The sequence below is a fragment of the Dermacentor silvarum genome, chromosome 5, assembly GCF_013339745.2.
Source record: "Dermacentor silvarum isolate Dsil-2018 chromosome 5, BIME_Dsil_1.4, whole genome shotgun sequence".
Classification (NCBI taxonomy): Eukaryota; Metazoa; Arthropoda; class Arachnida; order Ixodida; family Ixodidae; genus Dermacentor; species Dermacentor silvarum.
This window is the reverse complement of record NC_051158.1, coordinates 137,552,608-137,572,675: the sequence shown is the minus strand read 5'-3', so window position 1 is coordinate 137,572,675 and position 20,068 is coordinate 137,552,608. Positions and strand designations below refer to the sequence as shown.

At 48.8% G+C, this 20,068-nt stretch overlaps 1 protein-coding gene and 1 long non-coding RNA gene across 2 annotated transcripts in view; both read right to left on the bottom strand.

Moving 5' to 3' along the window:
- Nucleotides 1–4,231: 4,231 nt before the first annotated feature.
- On the bottom strand, nucleotides 4,232–6,315 carry LOC125945778 (uncharacterized). Its single transcript, XM_049668068.1, has 3 exons — nucleotides 6,199–6,315; nucleotides 5,499–6,015; nucleotides 4,232–4,389 (listed from the first exon to the last, which is right to left on the bottom strand). Exons 1-3 carry the CDS (start codon nucleotides 6,313–6,315, stop codon nucleotides 4,232–4,234), a joined length of 792 nt encoding a protein of 263 aa, XP_049524025.1.
- Nucleotides 6,316–15,923: 9,608 nt separating this feature from the next.
- Nucleotides 15,924–20,068, bottom strand: part of LOC125946030 (uncharacterized) — a 61,429-nt gene continuing 57,284 nt past the window's right edge. Inside the window, exon 2 of the long non-coding RNA XR_007467331.1 lies at nucleotides 15,924–16,505. This is a non-coding gene — a long non-coding RNA (uncharacterized LOC125946030). The remainder of the gene's footprint in view (nucleotides 16,506–20,068) is intronic.

Here is a 20,068-nt window from a genome sequence, read left to right as displayed (position 1 = left end):
CTATCTTTTGCGGGGTAACTTCTTTAACATGAACACCTGACTATACATAACGCAACGCTAGGCCCGAACATTGAGGAACAATCACAACCATCAACTTACACCCTTCCAAGTTCGGATCAACAAATTCAAATACTCATTTTTACCAGCAACAATTGAAGAATGGAACTCGCTGCCACAGCACATATCGCAAACAGACTCTGTCAGTTCGTTTGAAAAATCCATGCACCTTTACCTTGACTTTTACCACGACAGTTCGTTTGTAGCGAATTTCAACTACTCGGAAATATTGATGTTGTGGTGTGTGCTTCTAGTGCTGCATTTGTATTTTATTGTGAACCGTTGGTAGTGTACATTATTTTGTATATACATGTCTACAAGGCTATGATTGCCAATACATTTTCTGCATTGCAAGAAATATTTTCCACCCTGTAACGGCCCAAAATTGGGCTTACAGTAATAATAAATGAATGAAATGAAAGAGAGAGAGAAAAAGGTAGAAAAAAAGAAAGGAGAGAGAAGAGAGAAAGAAGAGGAAGAGAAATAAAGAGGGAGGGAAATAAAGAAAATCACCACGAAGGTCACATACACACACGACAATCTTCGCTTACCCCAATTTTCTCGACAGGGGAAGGACTGGTGATTTTTTTATTCGTAAACACCGCCGAGTCAACACAACACTGGCCAAACTGCGCAAGGTGGGGGACCAGGATTGCTGTTTGATCCGATGGGTTTCCAATAAACGCGGGGGGTTTACGGCGCAAAGACGCCTTGTAGCTGCCGCACGCTTTCGTAGCCAGTCGAGTCTTGTATACTCAACTCCTTGCCTCCTCCTTCGCAGGTTTGACGTGAACGCCATCGAGGTGGTTAATAAAATTCACAAGCGTGTTTTGAACCTCCCGGTCAACACATCCAACCAGCGCCTCCTGTCCCTCGGGATGGTTAACACCTTCGCGGAGCTCCGAGAAGCACACTTGATGAAACACTTCACAAGACTCTCAAAGACGCCGTCGGGTCGCCGCCATCTTGACCGACTACACATCCACCATCGAACACTGATGGAAGAACGCGTGCGCCTCCCCGAAATCTGGAAATACGCCCTGCACGTGCGCCCTTTCCGGCCAACATGACACGAGACGACCATAGTGGCCGGCGCTTCGCGCGGTCGGAAGCCTCGGCACGCTACTATGGGAACAAACACGGAGTATTCTACGCGGACGCCTCCGCCCCACACCATGGGGGCTGGTACACGGCCGCAGTCGTCCACCAAAACACGGCGGTGAACGGCCTTACGTATAAAGTACAAGACATAACACATGGGGAAGAGGTGGCCATCGCGCTCGCCGTACTGACTCGCGAGCGGCCTGCAGGAACATAGAAAAGGGCTTTATTCCCTATTTAGCGTACCGCATACTAAAACAGGACTGAAATGTTTTAAGCTAAGCCTCTCCCGTTGAGACATGATCACTGCTGCGCATAGCTCTTCGTAGTTACAAATATTCCGAGGGCCACCAGGCGTTCAGCGGAAGTTCCCTGTGGTAGGCAGAGAGCGGCTTTGTACGACGTTCTGATCAACGCATCTAGGACACTTAGTTGAGTTTTCATGGGATATTGGAAAGGAAGGCTATATGGGAGACGACTTGGCACAAAAGCCTGAACGAGCCGGATTCTCTCAGTTTTCTTGAAACGTCTTCGGTGATAGGTTACTCTACGAACCATGCGGGAGATCTGTTTCACCGTAGTTCTAGGAGTTCCAATCGTTTGGTCCACTCGTTTGTTGCTTTGCAGCCACAGTCCGAGGACTCGCACTTTCTGTACCTCTCTTACCTGGCTGTCTCCTATAAAGAGGTTGAGCGGCTCGCGAGTTTGACGGCCTCGAACTCGGATCCTGATATATTCTGATTTATCGGGAGCGCAGCTCATTCCGCTCCTGCGAGCGAAGCTTTCAACAGCGGTCGCTGCTTCTTGCAGGATTTGTTCTTTTTGTCCTAAAGAGCCGCTGGTGGCCCGTAGTGTAATATCGTCCGCATATAACGCGTACTAGAGCCCAGGAATGACGTAGAGTTTTTTGCTAAGCATCTCATAAGGATGTTTAAAAGAAGGGCCGAGAGTATCACTCCTTGTGGTGTACCTCTAGTGCGCATGGGAAAAGAGTCTGAGCGCGTAGTTCCGATAGCTATTGTCGCGATGCGAAAGGTCAGGAAAGAGCGGATGTAGTCATGGATTCTTTCTCCACAACCGATGTAATTCAGCTCAGATGAGATCATGTGACAGAGTGTCGAACGTACTTTTCAAATCTAGAGTGAGGCCGAGATGTTCTGCACCAACTGTGGTGTTGCGAAGGAATTGTTCCCGAAGTAGCAGGAAAACATCCTGAATTGACAAATGTTGGCGAAAGCCGAATATATTTGTGGGAAAGAGGCCGCGGTCTTCAATGTAAAGGCCGTTTCACATGGCACGATTGGGGCGAAAAAAATCGTTCTGTCGCGCACGTCGCAGCGCGATTTTCGCTGGCAGCTTTCACATGCGTCTTTGACCGCGCGATTTCTGTCGCAGCGACGCCCAAGGTTGCTCCCTGCTCACAAAGTATCCATGCCTGCATCTTTAAATAAAAACAACATGGAAACTAGTCAAATTTTACAATTTCATATTATTTTTGTTGAAAATAGAATAGTACACAATTTTTCAGCCTTTAAACGCGTTGAGACTTTGCGATCGCTTAGTCCGCAGCTGCGGCGAGTGAAAATGCTGCACAAACCGCATAAGCGTGTGGCGTGGTGGGGTGGTTTTGTTTTGTACACTCTAGTTGTGTTGTTGCAGTACGATGGAAGCCACAACTCTTCTGGAGGAGTATTTGCCTCTCCAAAAGAAGAAGATATTAAGTGTGCAATTGCCTGGCACAGTTTTGAGGCAACAACAACAACATTTGTAGCAATGAAAACGTTGACGACGGCGACGATCATAAGGGTACGTGCCGTATGTTGAAGGCGGCGTCAGCTCCCGACCTGGATAGCATGCAGCTTATCCTTTTAAATGAATTGTGCGAGCTGGAGAAAGCAAAATTGTTGATGAAGCTCCTGAGCCACAGGCGCTGGTAGGTACGCTCCGTTGAAACTGGTGCGCGACATTGCTCCGCTGAGCTTCCAACATGCGGTAAAACAGGAAATTGCCTATTTCGACGGCGCTTGCTGTTACGTCACGTTGCTCCGCCCACATCCCGCCAATCGCTGCGACTCAGCGACGGAAATTCCAACATGTTGGAATCCCGTCGCCGAGAGCCCGCGACGTCGCGGCGGTCGCTCAGCGACGGAATTTGCTGTGTATTGATGAAACATTTTTACACCGAAGACGACGGCTTAACCCTCTATGCCAATTTGGGCGCCGTTGCGCTCACTTGCGCAAAGAGTTCGTGAAACGTAAGCTATGGGTTGCTCCCTCCCGTCAGCTGTCCTATGGGTCAGCACCGCGGCCACCCCTACAGGGGACACGTCACAGCACAACATCAAGGGACGCTTGGGGTCAAAGGGAGCAAGTACGGCATGGGAGTTAAGTACCTCCTTCAGCCTCTCGAACGCCTGTTGGTGCTCACCAGTCCACTCCGATTTGTCGTCGTGGTCCAGGAGCCGATAGAGGGGTTCCCCCGCTTCAGTCCTGCCCTTGAGGAAACTGCTGTAGAAGTTCAGTAGCCCCAAAAAGCTTTGTAGCTTCTTCTTGCTAGTGGGCGCTGGCGCTTGCTGGATTACATCAGTCTTGCTTCGGCTCGGGTCCATTCCATGCTCCCCTGGTTCCCCTTGTTCGCGCCCTTGTTCTTGTTAACTCTTTGTGCGCTTTGCAGACGCGACAACACAGTCTCCAGTCTTTCTGCATGCTCTTCCGCGTTACGTCCAGAAATTAGGATATCATCAAGATAAGCCTTAACGCCGGGAATGCCTGCCAACATGTCAGTGACTCGTTGAAACAACCATGGCGCGACAGAAATTCCAAACGATAGCCGCCTGACCTTGTGCAGCCCCTTTATCGTGTTAACTGCGAGTACCTCGGCCGACACATCATCCAGATTATAGCTGTTGATAAGCTTGAGCTAGGTTGAGCTTGGAAAATATCTTCCTTGACCCAAGGGTCGAGAGTATTGCCGTGGTAGTGGGCAAAGGATGCTCGCTGGTTTTAAGTGCCTTGTCTACCGTGCTATGGTAGTCACCGCAAAGACGTAAGGTTCCGTCTTTTTTACTTACCACTACCAGCGGCGTTGCCCAGTTGGAGTTCTCGACTGTTTCCCAGACTTCTTGCTGCACCAAGCGGTCCCCTCTTTGCCCACGTTGTCTTTCAGTGCTAGTGGAACTGGAAGACTCTTGAGGAACGCCGGTTTGGCGTCGTCTTTCAGTTCGATGTGAACTGGAGGTCCATTGAAGCCATGAAGGTCACTGCGAAACACCTCGGAAAATCGTGAGGTCACGTCGTCCACCTTCATTTGCTGAATTCCACGCAACCCAAAGCCCAACGGCCTAAACCAGTAGAGCCAAATTAAACTGTTACCTGGCCTCTTTACTACCAACAAAGGCAGCTTTATCTTCCGGCCCTTGAATTCCATCACAACGCTTGCGCAACCCACCACCGGCAATGCTTCCTTTAGCCAGGTTACGAGTGTTGTGCTTGATTCTTGAAGGGGTATGTTATTTTGATTTCCCTCGATTAATCGAAACGTCTCTGCACTCACAATTGAGGACGATGCTCCAGAATCGATCTCCATCGGGACATTTTGCCCTTGAATCTGTACTTCTACCATGAACTTTTGTTCTTGCTCATTCACTTCGCAGAGAGAAAATAATTAGCTCATTTCGTAGGCGCCCTTGCCTTCCCTATTCTGTTCATGTAGCGTCTTCTGTTTAGAATTTCTACGCTCGTTTTTTGAACGACAGGATCTTGGTATGTGTTCAACTTTTAAAAGCGAAGTATTTCTTGCGGGCGGCTCCACGCAGCGCATGCGCGTCCCCTGCCCCTCTCTCTCCTCTCCTACGCTCCCCCTTTCTCTCCCCTAGGAATGCTGTACGGAGCTGCGACCACGTCCCACACCCCCACAGCGCATGCGCGTCCCCTTCCCTTCTCTCTCCTCTCCTTGCTCTCCCTTTCTTTCCTCTAGGAATACTCTACGGGGCGGCGCCTGCGTGCCACACCGCCACAGCGCATGCGCGTCTCCTCTCCCCCTCTCCTCTCCTACGCCCCCCCCTCCCTTTCTCTCCTCTAGGAATCCGGAGCGGCGCGCTCGACAGGTGGTGCGACAGCTGAATACTCCTCTGGGGCCGCCACGGTAGTTCCGCGATATGAAAATAACGGAGCGCGCGCGCATCATTCTCTCTCCTGTGCAGCGCCGCGATGAGCGCTAGGGCTGCTGCCGCGAAACCATCACCCGTTCAAGCTAACCATCTCCCCGCTGCTTCGGATCCACACATGGTTCCCTTTAGCGGGAGATTGAGTAATTTTTTGCACTTGCGGAGCGTGCTTACCGTTGCACCGGTGGCATCTGGAATCTTCCGCCGCGTTGCCTTGTTTCGTGCGAGTTGCTTGTATTAGCCCCTGGCTGTCTTTTGTCTCGTCTCGTCCCTGGTTGCGTATGGCTCGCTGCTGTTTTGCCGTAGCTTCTGCTGTCAGGGCCATGTCGTACGCCACCTGGAACGTAAGGTTGTGCTCTGCGAGAAGCCGCTGCTGGACTGCTTCGTTCTTGATGCCGCATGAAAAACGATCCCGCATCATGGCTTCCAGCGGTAACTGCTTGTCACCAAAACCGCAGTCTTCGGCCAGCTTTTGTAGAACAGTAACGTAGTCTGCCACCGATTTTTCAGCCGCCTGGTTTCTTCTGCAGAACAAAAACCTTGCGTACAGCTCCGAAGGCCTCGGATGCCAGTGCTTGCGAAGCACCGTCGTGATTTCGACGTAGCTTGCTGTGGTCGGTCTTACTGGCTTCACCTGGGTTACGATGAGCCTGTACGTTGCTTCGCCCCAACAGCTCAGCAGAACCGCACGGCAGCGATTTTGTAGCGATGCCTTATGACTTATTCTATATTAGTGTTATCATCCACTGCTCACGGCCGGCTGATACCGTTGATAACGCCGGCGGACCGTCGCTCTGACCACTGACAAAGCGTGATAAGCGCGAAAAGGCATTACTACCGGAAAGGCATCGCTACAAAATACCGGCCCTGTTCTCTTCTGCTCGTGCATTGTTATCTTGTTAGCGACGCAGAACATTTCCAACCGCTCGACGTACTTATCCCAGGACGCGTTCATGTCGAGATGATACTCGCCGCTCTTGGCGACAGCCATCCCGCCTTGTTCGACGGCGGCCTTGCCGGGCCGGTCCGCCTCGTCGTCAATGTAGTAAATCAGCTGGACGCCCAGGTGCGAATGAACAGTCTGTTTGACACTTGGAGGAAATCTCGGAGCGCATTGCATCGCGGTGCGGCGAGCGCTGGAGTCGGGTACCGGAAGCAGCTCGCGCATGGGCAGACGGTCGAGGCGCGTTATCTTGAATCGCGTCTACTGCTACGGCGGCGCGCGCTGGCCGCATCGTCGGGAAGCGTGCTACCATAGAGAAAGATATTCAACAAGAGGGGACACTCGGCAAAAACTGGCAAGAGGAAACACGTCACCATACGTCACGCTATGCTTTTGACACCGAACGTTAGCTGCCGCGAGCATCGAAAAAAAAAGAAAGTGAAGTTAAGTTAACAGGCATTGATTTATTGTTCTAATTCTTTGCCGCGAAAACTAAAATGTTTTGCGTACAAATGAACTTAAGCTTTGCGACTTATTTTCCTTGCCTTGCCTAGCCACAGGTCAATGACGCGCCAGATACATGCGTCATCCGCCAGACACTCCCCCGAAGCCAGCGAGGATGGCTGCTCGCGGCGACCGGTCTGTCTCCTTTTTTTTATGTAACCTAGTTGATTGGGCTCTCGGCGTATTCTTGCGTTCCTTCTGCAATGGGACAAGACACCACTGCACTATTGGACTACGGCAAGGTGAGAAATCTTGTTTCACAGTCTACGACGCAATTAGGCTTACGGCACGGGACCGAGACTTAAGACGCAGTTAGCGAAAAACAGCTCGGCTACCCTGGCGCAGTTAATTTGAGTCAATGAATCGTGCTGAGACATGTTTCCGACGCTTCCTATGGGACTATTGCAACTTATTTCGGTTTTTGAGCCACACTGGCCGCACAGGGCGCCGTGTCGCAGTTAGCGAGAACTCAGCCGTGGTGTGTAGTCTAGTGCATCTTACTACGAGAAGTTTGTGCCGCTTTCTCTGACGCCAGACATTACTGAAAAGTAATTTCGTTACTTTCTGGGGTACTTTTGAGGCACGCTGGCGGCACAGCGCGCTGTGACGCAGTTAGTCATAAGCAGCTCGGCCGAGGTGATAGTTAGTTTGGCGTGTAATGAATCTTAGAGGGACAAGTCTGTGACGTTTTTTTTTTTGTGGCTCCGCAACAACATATACCTTCTTTCGGTACTCACGCCTGTTGAAAACGCGATGGGCGATTGCCAAGAGTGATAACATGGGGTGTGCTGCTGGCGCCGGCAGAACGCGCGAACGACGAAAATATCAGAAACTTGTAAGTCGAAAATTACATCTTCTAAAGGACTGAAAAAAGGCATTGCACCCACGCATTTGTCTTGAGTGCCTGTTGCGTCCGTCTCTATGTATGTAGGGGAACGTCGCGTCGCCCGAGGCCAAGTTTTGGAAACGCGAAGTCGCTCGTGTATTTGTGCTGCCAAAGTGCGGGACATAATGACCGGAAATGGGGGAATGCTTGGAAATCAGATGTTTTTTTTTTTATTTGATAATACCTCACAGGCCCCGTAAGAGGCATAGGGTGAGGGGGGGCATACAGTGCAATTCAATACATTTTATATGAAGATTTTCAGAGTACAAATTTCATATATGTTTGGGATGAGTCGGGTATTTTCTACGCCATGTATGTAAAAGCGAATTGCTTTTCTTTGTAATGCCGCCCATTCACCGCTTTCGCACATTTCGCCTCTACACGCAGTATTCCTATATCTAAATACCAAAATGACTCGTGCTTGTAACATGCATGTTACGTGCTTGCAAATGTAACATGCTTGTAATTTACTTTTTTTATTGCGATAGCAATTATATGGACACTTGCACCGGATTTCTGCCGTCGGCGTCGCCGTCGTCGTCGCCGTGGTCGTCGCCGTCGTCGTCGTCGTCGCCGTCGCCGTGAGGTGCCCTATAGATAAAATCTTCGCCACGCGCCGTATGCCCGACAGGAAGCGTGCGGGGACGCGCGCTATCACGGAGAGCGAACGCACTCAATCTCCCACGCGCAAGCAAGGAAGCGGAAAGCCAGCGCCGGAGGGAGCAGGGGGGGGGGGGGGGGGGGGCACTTCTCTGCCAACAACCGCGCTCGTCGCTCGTCCGCAGTCTCTTATCTCTCCCACGCGCAAGCAAGGAAGCGGGAAGCCAGCGCCGGAGGAAGCGGGGGGGGGGGGGGGGGGGGGGGGGGGGCGGGCGCACTTCTCTGCCAACAACCGCGCTCGTCGCTCGCTCGCACCGTCTCTTATCTCCACACGGCTCTGACCTTTAAGCGCCGTGCATTCGCAGTTCAGTTTCCGTTGAAGCGATAGACCGCACGTACCTTCGCCCGCTGCGGCGTATGCTTGCTGCCAGCGTTTTGACAGTCGTTGTCTGCTGTCATTCAGTGTGATCTCTTCGTGTTTGTGCGCGCTCACACCACGCTTGTTCATTCAGTTCGTAATAGTCGGGCCACATTTTCCAACGCACGCTACACACGCAATGCTGCCCGGATCGGCAGTGCAGCGCTACAGGTGTGTCCCTTCGCACGCGCTGCCCACGGGAAGCGCTTCTCATCAACACCACCCTTTCACACGCGCCTTCTCGTGGTCATCGAGTCTCTCTTCATGTCGGTCTACTTACGCCGCAGCACACCTGCTTACTTAATAAGCTCATGTTTACTACAATTCATATTGCTACCAAAGCCGCTCACCTTACTTCGTATGACATTGCTGTGTTGCTATCGCATTCATTGCTTCGCCCTTAGGGCGAAACTGTGACATTTTTCAGCTGGTGCCGTCCGGTGGAGGTTCGTACAGGAACTACTGCCTTACCTGCTGGTGTCACAACGTTGGATGAACGCACAAAAAGCGCGGAACGAGCTTTTATATAGAGCAAAATAAATATTTCCTCATTGCACAAAAGGTCTTGCGTGTACTTTGTGAAATTGCACGTGGCACAGATTCGATGGGACTTTACGAGATCGTTCGCAATCATTTTTACTAAATAATAAACCGATTCTGCACGGAGAGCAAAAAAAAAAAAGGAAGGGGGGGGGGGGGGGTCGCAGCCGGCGTGTTAGCTTGCGTTCAAAATACGCGCGCCCAAAACCGCAACCGGAAGTGATGAAAGTGATCGACACCGACCGCTTGGCACGCTGCAGTCAATTCGGCCGCTGGGCCCTATGGGAGTGTCCCCTCTTGTTGAATTCCTTTCTCTATGGTGCTACTGTCAAGGGCAGTTCATCGTTACTGCGGGCACTGAGCCGATAATGTTAACTAAACGTTGTGCGATGCCAACCTCTGAGCGTTCATTGGCAAAAATCGGATTCTACACACTTCTTTTAACAGCACGCTTCGTTTGTTCTTTCGAAAGGCCGAGGTACTGAGTGTGTGTGCTACCGTAATACGCAGCGACAAGAAGGAGACAAAATTTGCGCACAACGTTTAGTTAACAATATCGGCTGAGAGCCCGCAGTAACGATGAACTGCCCTTGAAAGTAGCACGCTTCCCGACGATGCTAAAGCCCCTATATATAAAAAGTAGCGCCATCCACTTCCCTCCTCCTCCATTCCACTATCGCGCTCGGCGCGACCAGCGCGATCGAGGCGCGATATCGACAGTGGCGCCGCGTGTGTCGGGCCTGCCGTGGCAGACGACAGCTAACGCGCTACCAGAGGAAATCCGAGGAAAACTTCGATCGCGCCCTGCGGAGAAGTTTTTGAGGCGCGATTTTGCTTCGTCAGAAAGTAACTGGTCTTAATAATGCCGTTTTGCCGCAATAATGCCGCAACGCGACGATGCGAGATGGCGCAAATATCATAGTGCGCAGCAAGCGGTTGGGCACGCCGGATGAAAAAAAAAAAAAAGCCTTTTGCCACTGCCTTGTCGGTTGCGGCAACTTAAGGTGCAGCAGCATGCCATCACAACGAAGTTCTTGTCCCTGACACGTTTGATCCGTTTGTGCGTACAGCACTTTCGTAGCACAGGCCCGAGAATGGCAGTCCGAGCGTGCTGGAAAGAAAAAAATATGCAAAAGCGCAACGCGTGCTTCCACGTGACACGGATTGGCCAATGAGGGAGCGGAGAAGGCTGGGGCGACAGGAGGCGGCCAGGAGGCGCGGTGGCGGCAAGATCTAAGAATGGCGCTACTTTTTATATATAGGGGCTTTAGACGATGCGGCCAGCGCGCGCCGCCGTAGCAGTCGACGCGGTTCAAGATAACGCGCCTCGACCGTCTGCGCCTGCGCGAGCTGCTCCGTCACCCGACTCCAGCGCTCACCGCATCGCGATGCAACGCGCTCCGAGATTTCCCCTAAGTGTGAAACAGACTTGACATATTGTTTATTGACGCACAGTCGTTTAATAGGATGAAAAACCCGTGATACGACCCCTGCTACTTGCGTGGGTGAATGGACATGCAACGTCACTATATAACACGTTGGAACGCGCTTCGCCGTTTTCGTCGCTTCGAAGCTCTGAGGTTCACAGCCATTGGCTTCTTTTATTGCGATCCCAGTTATATGGACACTGCAAGCGTCTTGTTGACGTCAGCGTCACCGTGAGGCTCCGTAAATATTCACGTACACGTATGCTATGTGCCGGAGTCATGAGGGAGTCATGAGGATCGCCGATATTCTAGTTGACATTAAGCGAAAGAAATGAAGCTGGGCAGGCCATGTAATGCGTAGGATGGATAACCGGTGGACCATTAGGGTTACAGAATGGATACCAAGAGAAGGGAAGCGCAGTCGAGGTCGGCAGAAAACCAGATGGGATGATGAAGTTAGGAAATTTGCAGGCGCAAGTTGGAATACACTAGCGCACGACAGAGGTTATTGGAGAGCGCAGGGAGAGGCCTTCGTCCTGCAGTGGACATATATATATATATATATATATATATATATATATAGCCTGATGATGATGATAATGATGCCATATGCCACGCCATGCTATCTGACTTGCAGTGCATGTGGGTCCTATTTCCACTCCATTCTATCACCAAAGTTGATCACACCAGGGTAGGCACCTATACCTGGCGACAACTGTCTGTGGCAGCACGGCCAAGGCTACGGAGCCGAAGCCCGTAGCCTTGGCCGCGCTGCCACAGAAAGTTGTCGCCAGATATTGTGAACTGTCAACTTCGGCTGTCGTCCATTGGCTCCAGCGGCACGCGGGAGAAGGAGCCAGCCAGTCTCTTTCTCGCGCATGCCGCTGGAGCCAATGGACGACAGCCGAAGTGGACAATCCACTAGGTAGACTGTTACATATGACGCCCCCCCCCCGCCCCCCAGGTCATACATTATGGAACATATTTTCGCTCAGAGTGTTGAGAATCGCAACTTAATGAAACTTCGACAATCGCAATATTAATGAAACAAAACACTGATAGCGCATGCCTTTTCTCTTAAATGTTTTCAGACCTAACTCAAACCTAAATGTGGTGTAATTTATTGGCGCGGATGTGTACTACCTGCGAAATCGTGCCAGGAAAGAGGCTTTAAACATATCCAATACTGCAAAAGTTGTCGCAGTTTCACCTGAAAGGCGAGAGAGAGAGAGAGACAAAACTTTATTTTGATGAGGCACGGAGAACCGTCGATCTCTGATATAAATAGGCACTTGGTGCCGCAGCTCAACGTCGCCTCCCTTCCCTCCCCCTCCCCCCACGACCTTTCGTGCGTCAGAAGTAGGCGCGTTTGCTCTACATATATGGTGATTGTAAAGGAGGAAAGAGACGCCTACTTCTGCACCCCTTAAGTGAGCACGGCGCAGAACGCGCGTTTGTTCTCCGCCGTTCGTTCACTCCCCGTGAAAGCGCGCGTCCCTCGTGCCCTTTCACTAGCACATACAGCGTTCGGCGGCGCGCGGCGTTGGCGCTGAGCCGTGCTCCCTCAAGGGCTGCAGAAGATAGCGCCAACCTTTCCCTTTCCCTCAAGAACCACTTATCATCATCATCATATCATCGCGCGGCGACGATTTCATCTCCAGTGACGTCATACGGAACCTCACGGCGACGGCGACGCCGACGGCAGAAATCTGCTTTTGAGTGTCCATATAATTGCTATCGCAATAAAATACCAGGCCTACGCGGCACACATAGCACAGTCACAGCGTATGCTAGACGAGCGTTTCGACAGTACTACCTAGTAATTTTAGTGAATCCGCCAGGAACGCGCTTGGGATGCCGTCGCGTGTGCAAGCCGACGCGTTCCATCGACGATAGCGCTCCCATTACAACGCGCCCGACGCAACCTGCTTGGGACGCCGTCGCGCGTGCAAGCCAACGCGTTCCATCGCCGCTGGCTAATGCCGTTCGGTCCAGCCAAACAGCCGACAATGCAACTACGGCTGTCACATTCGCTCCCAGTGAAACGCGCCCAATCTAGCGCAATCAACGTGATCGCGAGCGTCCGTCGGTATGTTAGCGCCACCTAGTTAAGGCGGCAGCAAAATTTAGAATGTCTGAAAGGCTGCGTTTGCCGGCGCCCTAACTAGATGGAGCCACCATACCGGCGGAGGCTTGGGGCCGCGTTGTTTGCGTTCCGCGTTTGAATCGCATCTTGTCGTCTGCGCCTGCGCGCCTGCATAGGGCGCCTTTATAGTACATTTTCCCGCTCTCGGATAGCAAGCGCTTGCGTACCTAAGTTATGTTGATTGCACTCCACTGTTTATGGCGGGCTCGTATGGCGGGGTACCACTGTGATCCTGACGGGAGGCCCGCGAGGATTTATTTCAAAGAATGTATTTATCGGTTTATTCAAGAACAGAAAATGCAATTGTCTGTACCGGATTGGCTGTCAAGGCTAGAGCCTCTGAGAGTCATCAGGAATTTTAGCGTGACAACGTTGGTCCTATACGACGGACGACTTGTGTTATTTTTTTCTAATTTCTTTTCTGTCCAACAGCGTGCATTTGTGTTATTTGAGTGTGTGGTAATTTGTATGTACTGTGTTATGTCGAAGACCGGCAATAAATAAAACAAGAAGCGCTTGCGTAGCTCAGCGGTAGAGTATCCGCCTCCCACGCCGCGGGCCTGGGTTCGATCCCGGCGGAGAGCAGGTACTTTTTTCGCATGCGATAGCGGCTACAGGACGGCGGCGGCATCATCGCGACCCGGAACAGCTATTGGAATGAGCACACAACAGCTTACGCTGTCAAATGGTGGGGACGTCGCAATGAAAGATGTTGGCTTGTACTAATAAACATAAGTGTACTTGTACGATGGCAAGATCCAAACAGAGGATTCCTAGCACAACAGCTCGTTTTTGCTTAGTCAGCTTACGTTTGCGTCAATTAATACTGCCCACTAGAGCTACTACACTTCGTGTATCATTCTAACATGTTGCTGTCGGATTCCTTCTTCGCCCTTATGGCCAAACTGTGATATGTTTTCGTTCTTCCAGCCTGTGCTAGGTCAACTGTTTCCGTATTCTCACCAAACACCCAATCGCGCACTCTGGGTCCTGAGCTTCTTATTCCTCTTTTCACCGAAACGGCACTCGCGTTCTCGAACTTCACTCATCACCTGCTTCTGGCTTTACCACTGGTCATCTTATAATTTTGAACACGCTTGAAATTATATAGCACGTATAAATAAATTTAAGTTATGCAAAGCTGGCACTCTACTTCTTGCCATATTAATTTGTTTTAGTTTATTTGTATTTTATCGCAGCTGATGGCACAATACACGTTGCCTCATCTTGTCTTCGCGGTCTTCCAACCTTTTTTCGGTCATAACCAGCATCATCGAACACCTTGGAATGATCCGCATAAAGGTATCGCATTGCGCTATACTATGTGCTAGGTTGAGCATTGCCACGCTCTGAGCATATTTCATTGGATTGGTGGTGGCTCAAATAAATTGCGTACTTATGAAACTTATGAATATAAAAGAGGAACACATAACCACTTTGTACTGTTAAACTATTCTTTTGAAACTCTCTTTGATAACTGCTGAGTAATACAATTAAATGCCTCTACAACAATCACCACTACAATGAATTTGCCTGTAAAACAAATTTAGGCATCCGTGACGTTTGTATGTATGTTCATTTGCATTCTAAACATACTTGGACGTTGAGAAACTTGCATCTATACACCACTTCACAGAAAAAGTCAATGAATGATAAAATTAGCATCTAAATATTGGTCTAGAAAGCATCAGTGAAAAAAGTTGCAGTGGCTTAGCTCGGCTATGCCAGGATATACGTAGCGTTAGCAAAGGTTCAGCTGATTATTCTTAGCTTATTCTTAAGATTATTCTTAAGATAAGACTATTCTTATGAGTCAAGCTTCTCCGTTCTTCTGCGCTGTTGAGCAGCATTTGCGCTCTCCTTCTCCATGGCTATACCACACTGGCAAACGTCAGTCAGAAGGGCAGCGGCTCCAGCGCAGTGTCAGACGGCGACTGCACAGCGAGCGCGCGCCGGCGCCAGCGCGTCTACCACGGCTACGACGTCACTCCTCTGGAATGCGCAGACCGGCGGCGGTGAGTCGCGCGAGGCGGCGGCGGAGTGCGCGAGAGGTGCCGGCTCCGGTGGCTCCGGTGCGCAAGCCGTGTGATATCACTGATCCTTGCGCATGCGCAGCACGGCTCTTGATGTGCCGCGCGAAACGGGCTTGGCTAGGCCAGTGTAGCTAACGCTACAATATCGTTTTTTTTAAGGGAATATGATTTTAATGGATACGTTGAGTCCGATGTCTAATGATTCACCATTGCATCTACGTGTTTCTGAAGGAAAGTATTATACATTTGTGAGCCTTTTTGAATAATAACTCAGTTGTAGGCGAGCCCTCGTGCTGTCGCTTTCCTTTTCCCCCTAATTTGCTTGCGCTTGCTTTTTTTTCTCCTGGGCGAGGTCACCTTTTGAAGACAACGTAAAGTCAAGTAGAACACAAAAAAAAAGAATGATGATATCGGATAGAGCCTTTCAAGACGGCGTCACGTTGATATGTAACGCCGAGAACTACGGACGTAATAGTTCCAGCCTATCCTCTTGTGAAGGAGCCCGTCCGTATAAGCCTTGAAAATTGTTTTCACCTGTCTTCCGTAATACACTTTTCACAGAAGAACAGGAAACACTCGGTGCAATATTTTTTCCAGCCCACGGGACGAAAATAAAGAACAGACCGACACGAATCATCTCACGAAGAAGGCCGATGGTAATGCGATTAGCACTGAAGCAATACAGCGACGTACCGCTTTGCCAAATTCCTTAGTTGTGTGCAGCCGTATTCTTCTGTTTTCTGTTAGCGACATCTTCTTCATTGTAGCTTAACCCTCGTCGCTGAACGCACTGGTCCCAATCTCTTCACCTTACTTATCTACGCATGCTCACCTGCTTGTGATGCCAAAAGAAGGACAACATTTTCAATTCGCTGCAGATGACTTCTTGAACTTTTGTTGTCGACTTCTTTAGCTCTTGCCTCTTTGTTTCAAGGATGGGGTGACATCGGGTGCATATAAACAGACGAGAGGCGTACCACAGGCATCAGTTCTTTCACCACTTTTGTTTAGTATTTTGTTTTGTGCCAGTACATCAGGATGTGCAACTCTATCTCTATGCTGATGATATTGCATTTTTCTCATAATCACGGGATATCAATCATCATCATCATCATCATCATCAGCCTATATTTATGTCCACTGCAGGACGAAGGCCTCTCCCTGCGATCTCCAATTACCCCTGTCTTGCGCTAGCGTATTCCAACTTGCGCCTGCGAATTTCCTAACCTCATCATCCCACCTGACTTTCTGCCGTCCTCGACTGCGCTTCCCTTCTCTTGGTATCCATTCTGTAACCCTAATGGTCCACCGGTTATCCATCCTACGTATTACATGGCCTGCCCAGCTCCATTTCTTCCGCTTAATGTCAACTAGAATATCGTCTACCCCCGTTTGTTCTCTGATCCACACCGCTCTCTTCCTGTCTCTTAACGTTACCCCTAAGATTTTTCGTTCCATTGCTCTTTGTGCGGTCCTTAACTTGTTCTCGAGCTTCTTTGTTAACCTCCAAGTTTCTGCCCCGTATGTTAGCACCGGTAGAATGCAATGATTGTACACTTTCCTTTCAACGACAGTGGTAAGCTCCCAGTCAGGATTTGGCAATGCCTACCGTATGCACTCCAACCCAATTTTATTCTTCTGTAAATTTCTTTCTCATGATCAGGGTCCCCTGTGAGTAATTGACCTAGATAAACATATTCCTTTACAGATTCTAGAGGCTGACGGGCGATCCTGAATTCTTGTTCCCTTGCCAGGCTATTGAACATTATCTTTGTCTTCTGCATATTCATCTTCAACCCAATTCTTGCACTTTCTCGATGAAGGTCCTCAATCATTTGTTGTAATTCCTCTCCATTGTTGCTCAATAGGACAATGTCATCTGCAAACCGAAGGTTGCTGAGATATTCGCCATCGATCCTCACTCCTAATCCTTCCCAGTCTAAGAGCTTGAATACTTCTTCTAAGCATGCAGTGAATAGCATTGGAGAGATTGTGTCTCCTTGCCTGACCCCTTTCTTGATAGGTATCTTTCTACTTTTCTTGTGGAGAACCAAGGTAGCTGTGGAATCCTTGTAGATATTTGCCAAGATATTCACGTATGCCTCCTCCACTCCTTGATTACGCAATGCCTCTATGACTGCTGATATCTCTACTGAATCGAATGCCTTTTCATAATCTATGAAAGCCATATAGAGAGGTTGATTGTACTCCGCAGATTTCTCGATTACCTGATTGATGGCATGGATATGGTCCATCGTAGAATACCCCTTCCTGAAGCCAGCCTGTTCTCTTGGTTGACTGAAGTCAAGTGTTGTCCTGATTCTATTGGAAATTATCTTGGTGAATATTTTATACAATACTGAAAGCAAGCTAATGGGTCTGTAATTCTTCAATTCTTCATTATCAATACGTTATATATCATATCAATATCATATCAACTTCATATCAATACGTTATACCAAACCATGCAATCTTATTTGCCTGAACTCGAGTCCTGGCTCGACGGACGGACTGTCTTTTTCGCTTAACGTAAAGAAATGCGCACTACTGGTGTTTCCATTGTGAAATCCTGTTTTTATTTCTCTTCATTATCGAAATGAGCCGATACCGCAAGTTCCAACATTGAAGTACTTAGGTATAACTTGTGATCGTAAGCGAAACTGGCAGCGGCAAATAGAAGCAGGTGCTAATAAAGGTGAACGTGCAATGGCATTGTTACGCCGGTTCAGTAATAAAAAAAACAGGGATGCGTAGAACTACGTTGCTGATGATTTATAAGCTTTACGTCCGCCGCATTCTAGAATTTGGCTGTGTTATTTTTTCAGGATGTGCAGCATGACCTTTAATACCACCGGCAAGGCAAGCGCTGCGTCTCTGCCTCGGGCTGCCAAGTTTTGTGGCTAACAATGTGCTTTATATGGAGTCTGGAATTAATCCGCTTGAATCCAGATTTAAGCAACTTACTGTCCTGACTTTCCTGAAGTTTTACGATTCATCCTTCTCCCATTTGCAACCCGCTTTCATCAATTCTCCCGAATCATTTTTCAGAATAGGTTGGCGGCGTTACCGACAGGCACAAGTTATTTTTGTTCAGTCTCTTTCATCAAAACTTCAAGTTCGTCTACCGAGCCTGGTTTCTCCAATACGTGATTCGTTCAAGGTAAAACTGACTTTTGATGACATTTTTCAAAAACACGCAAAACTTCTTCCTGCGCGCGTACTTGAAGGTCTCTTTCAAGATCATCTGAGTCAATTTCCGTCTCACTTCGTTATTTCTACGGACGCATCCCAAAATTTAAAGAAGGCCGGTGTTGGCATGTTTTCGAATCAGCTCAACTGGTCTTTTGCTCTACGTCTCGCTGATTATACTCCAATATTTCTTGCAGAATTTCTGGCAATTATTCTGGCCATTCAAAATCTGGGTCCACAGAATTTTAAAGTAATAGTGGTTACAGATGCGCTTTCGGTCTGTACACATTTAACTTCTATTAATCAGTCACACCTGCTGAGTATATTTTCGACTCTTGCCCGGAAATCTTATCTGAAGTCCACTTTGTCTGGGTCCCCGGATATATTGGAATCTTTTTAAATGTATCAGTTGACTCCCTCGCATCGTCATCACTAAATGGTCCGGTCATAAATGTTATTCCTGATTTCTCTTTTATTACAGGAGCTAGATTTAAACGCCTTTTACTGCTGAATTGCAATTAATCAATAATGATTTCCTCAGACGATTTTCAGAATTTAAAATTTCGGTGGAACACAAGCAAATGCCATTCACGCCAGTGTGAGGTGCCACTGTCGAACTTCCGCTGCAGAGTTCCCCGCCTAAATTTTTATCTTCATAGATCTGTTTTATCAATCACTGACCTCTGCTCGTTTTGTAATCAACCGGAGACTACTGACCATTTCTTTCTTTCTTGCCACCGCTTCTCCTCCCTCCGTAGAACGTTTATCATCTTTCAAAGTACTATTCGGGGTTTTGCACTTACAACACCAAACATTTTCTCTTTTGGGGCCTGTCAATTAGGCACAAGCCAAGCTTTCATGATCACTGCTTTGCACAAATTCATTGAAGCATCCGGAAGGTTACGCTGCTAGGGTACCGACCGTGGGACATGTTTTTTATTTTTATTTTTGTAGTTAGATTTCTATTTATTTTTATTTATTTAGTTTATGTATACGCCCTCTCAAAATCTGTGTTAGGAGTTAGGTGCCAAACGCTTCATTTTAATTGTTCACCTTTAACCGTTTTGTGCGTTGCTGGGTGTACGTTTCAATTGATCTAGTGTGGCCAATCTCTCTGATGGGTACGAGCCATGTTCTGAGGCAACACTAACAACTTCCCTATCCGGGCACCTATATACCGACTGGAACCTACGCACTTTGGACGATTGGTTCTTATGCCATTTGCACCTGCACAATGGCCCAAGTTGTTTATTTAGGCACGTACGAGTGACACGTGTTAAGCTGCTCATAACCAATCACTCATGTTGTCCACTACCAGGTTTTCTATTTGGAAGAATACCTAGTGGCCCATACATAGTGGACCAAGTTGGCGTGCATGAGGTTACATACCAGAGCACAAACCGAAAGTGCATGAAGTTCCCATAGAATGCTATAGTTGCAATAGACAGCATCGTTACGTCAGCACTTTTTATCAAACATTTCAGGCCTGCGCAGCTAAGAACTGGTTGTGGCTTTCTTGATTGGAAGAGATAGGGAAGGCAAGTGGGGGAGGTTATAGCACATTTTGTTAGGTTTGTAACATACGCGAATCAAGGGGAAGGCGGATGGAAAAAAATGACGCGATAAAGTTCTGACTTTGCACGTGCACTGGACAAGGCGCAACTCTTAGAGTCTAAAACTCGAGTCTGTGGCTTTCAGGCACTGCAGCAGTTCCTGAAACTCCATGCCAGAGGTGGTAATCGATAGTGTCTTCACATCTGCTCTTTTGGACACATAGGTAAGCAAGCGGAGAGATCAACGCTTACGCACTTTTTTGAGAAAACGCTGGTGCTCTGATCAGAATAAATCTTCACAAAGCATTCGTGCCGAGCTCATAGGATCCACGCACCGGTAGAAATATCCTCAAGTAAATCAAGCTACACACACTTTGTAAAAGCGCTGACAGATAAAAGGGCAGATAGGAGAAGACTGAGTTTTTTAGTTTATTACCCCTTCTTGAGTGCCTAAAAAAGTTGTCGCAGTTTCACCTAAAAGGCGAAGCATCAATTGCGATAGCAA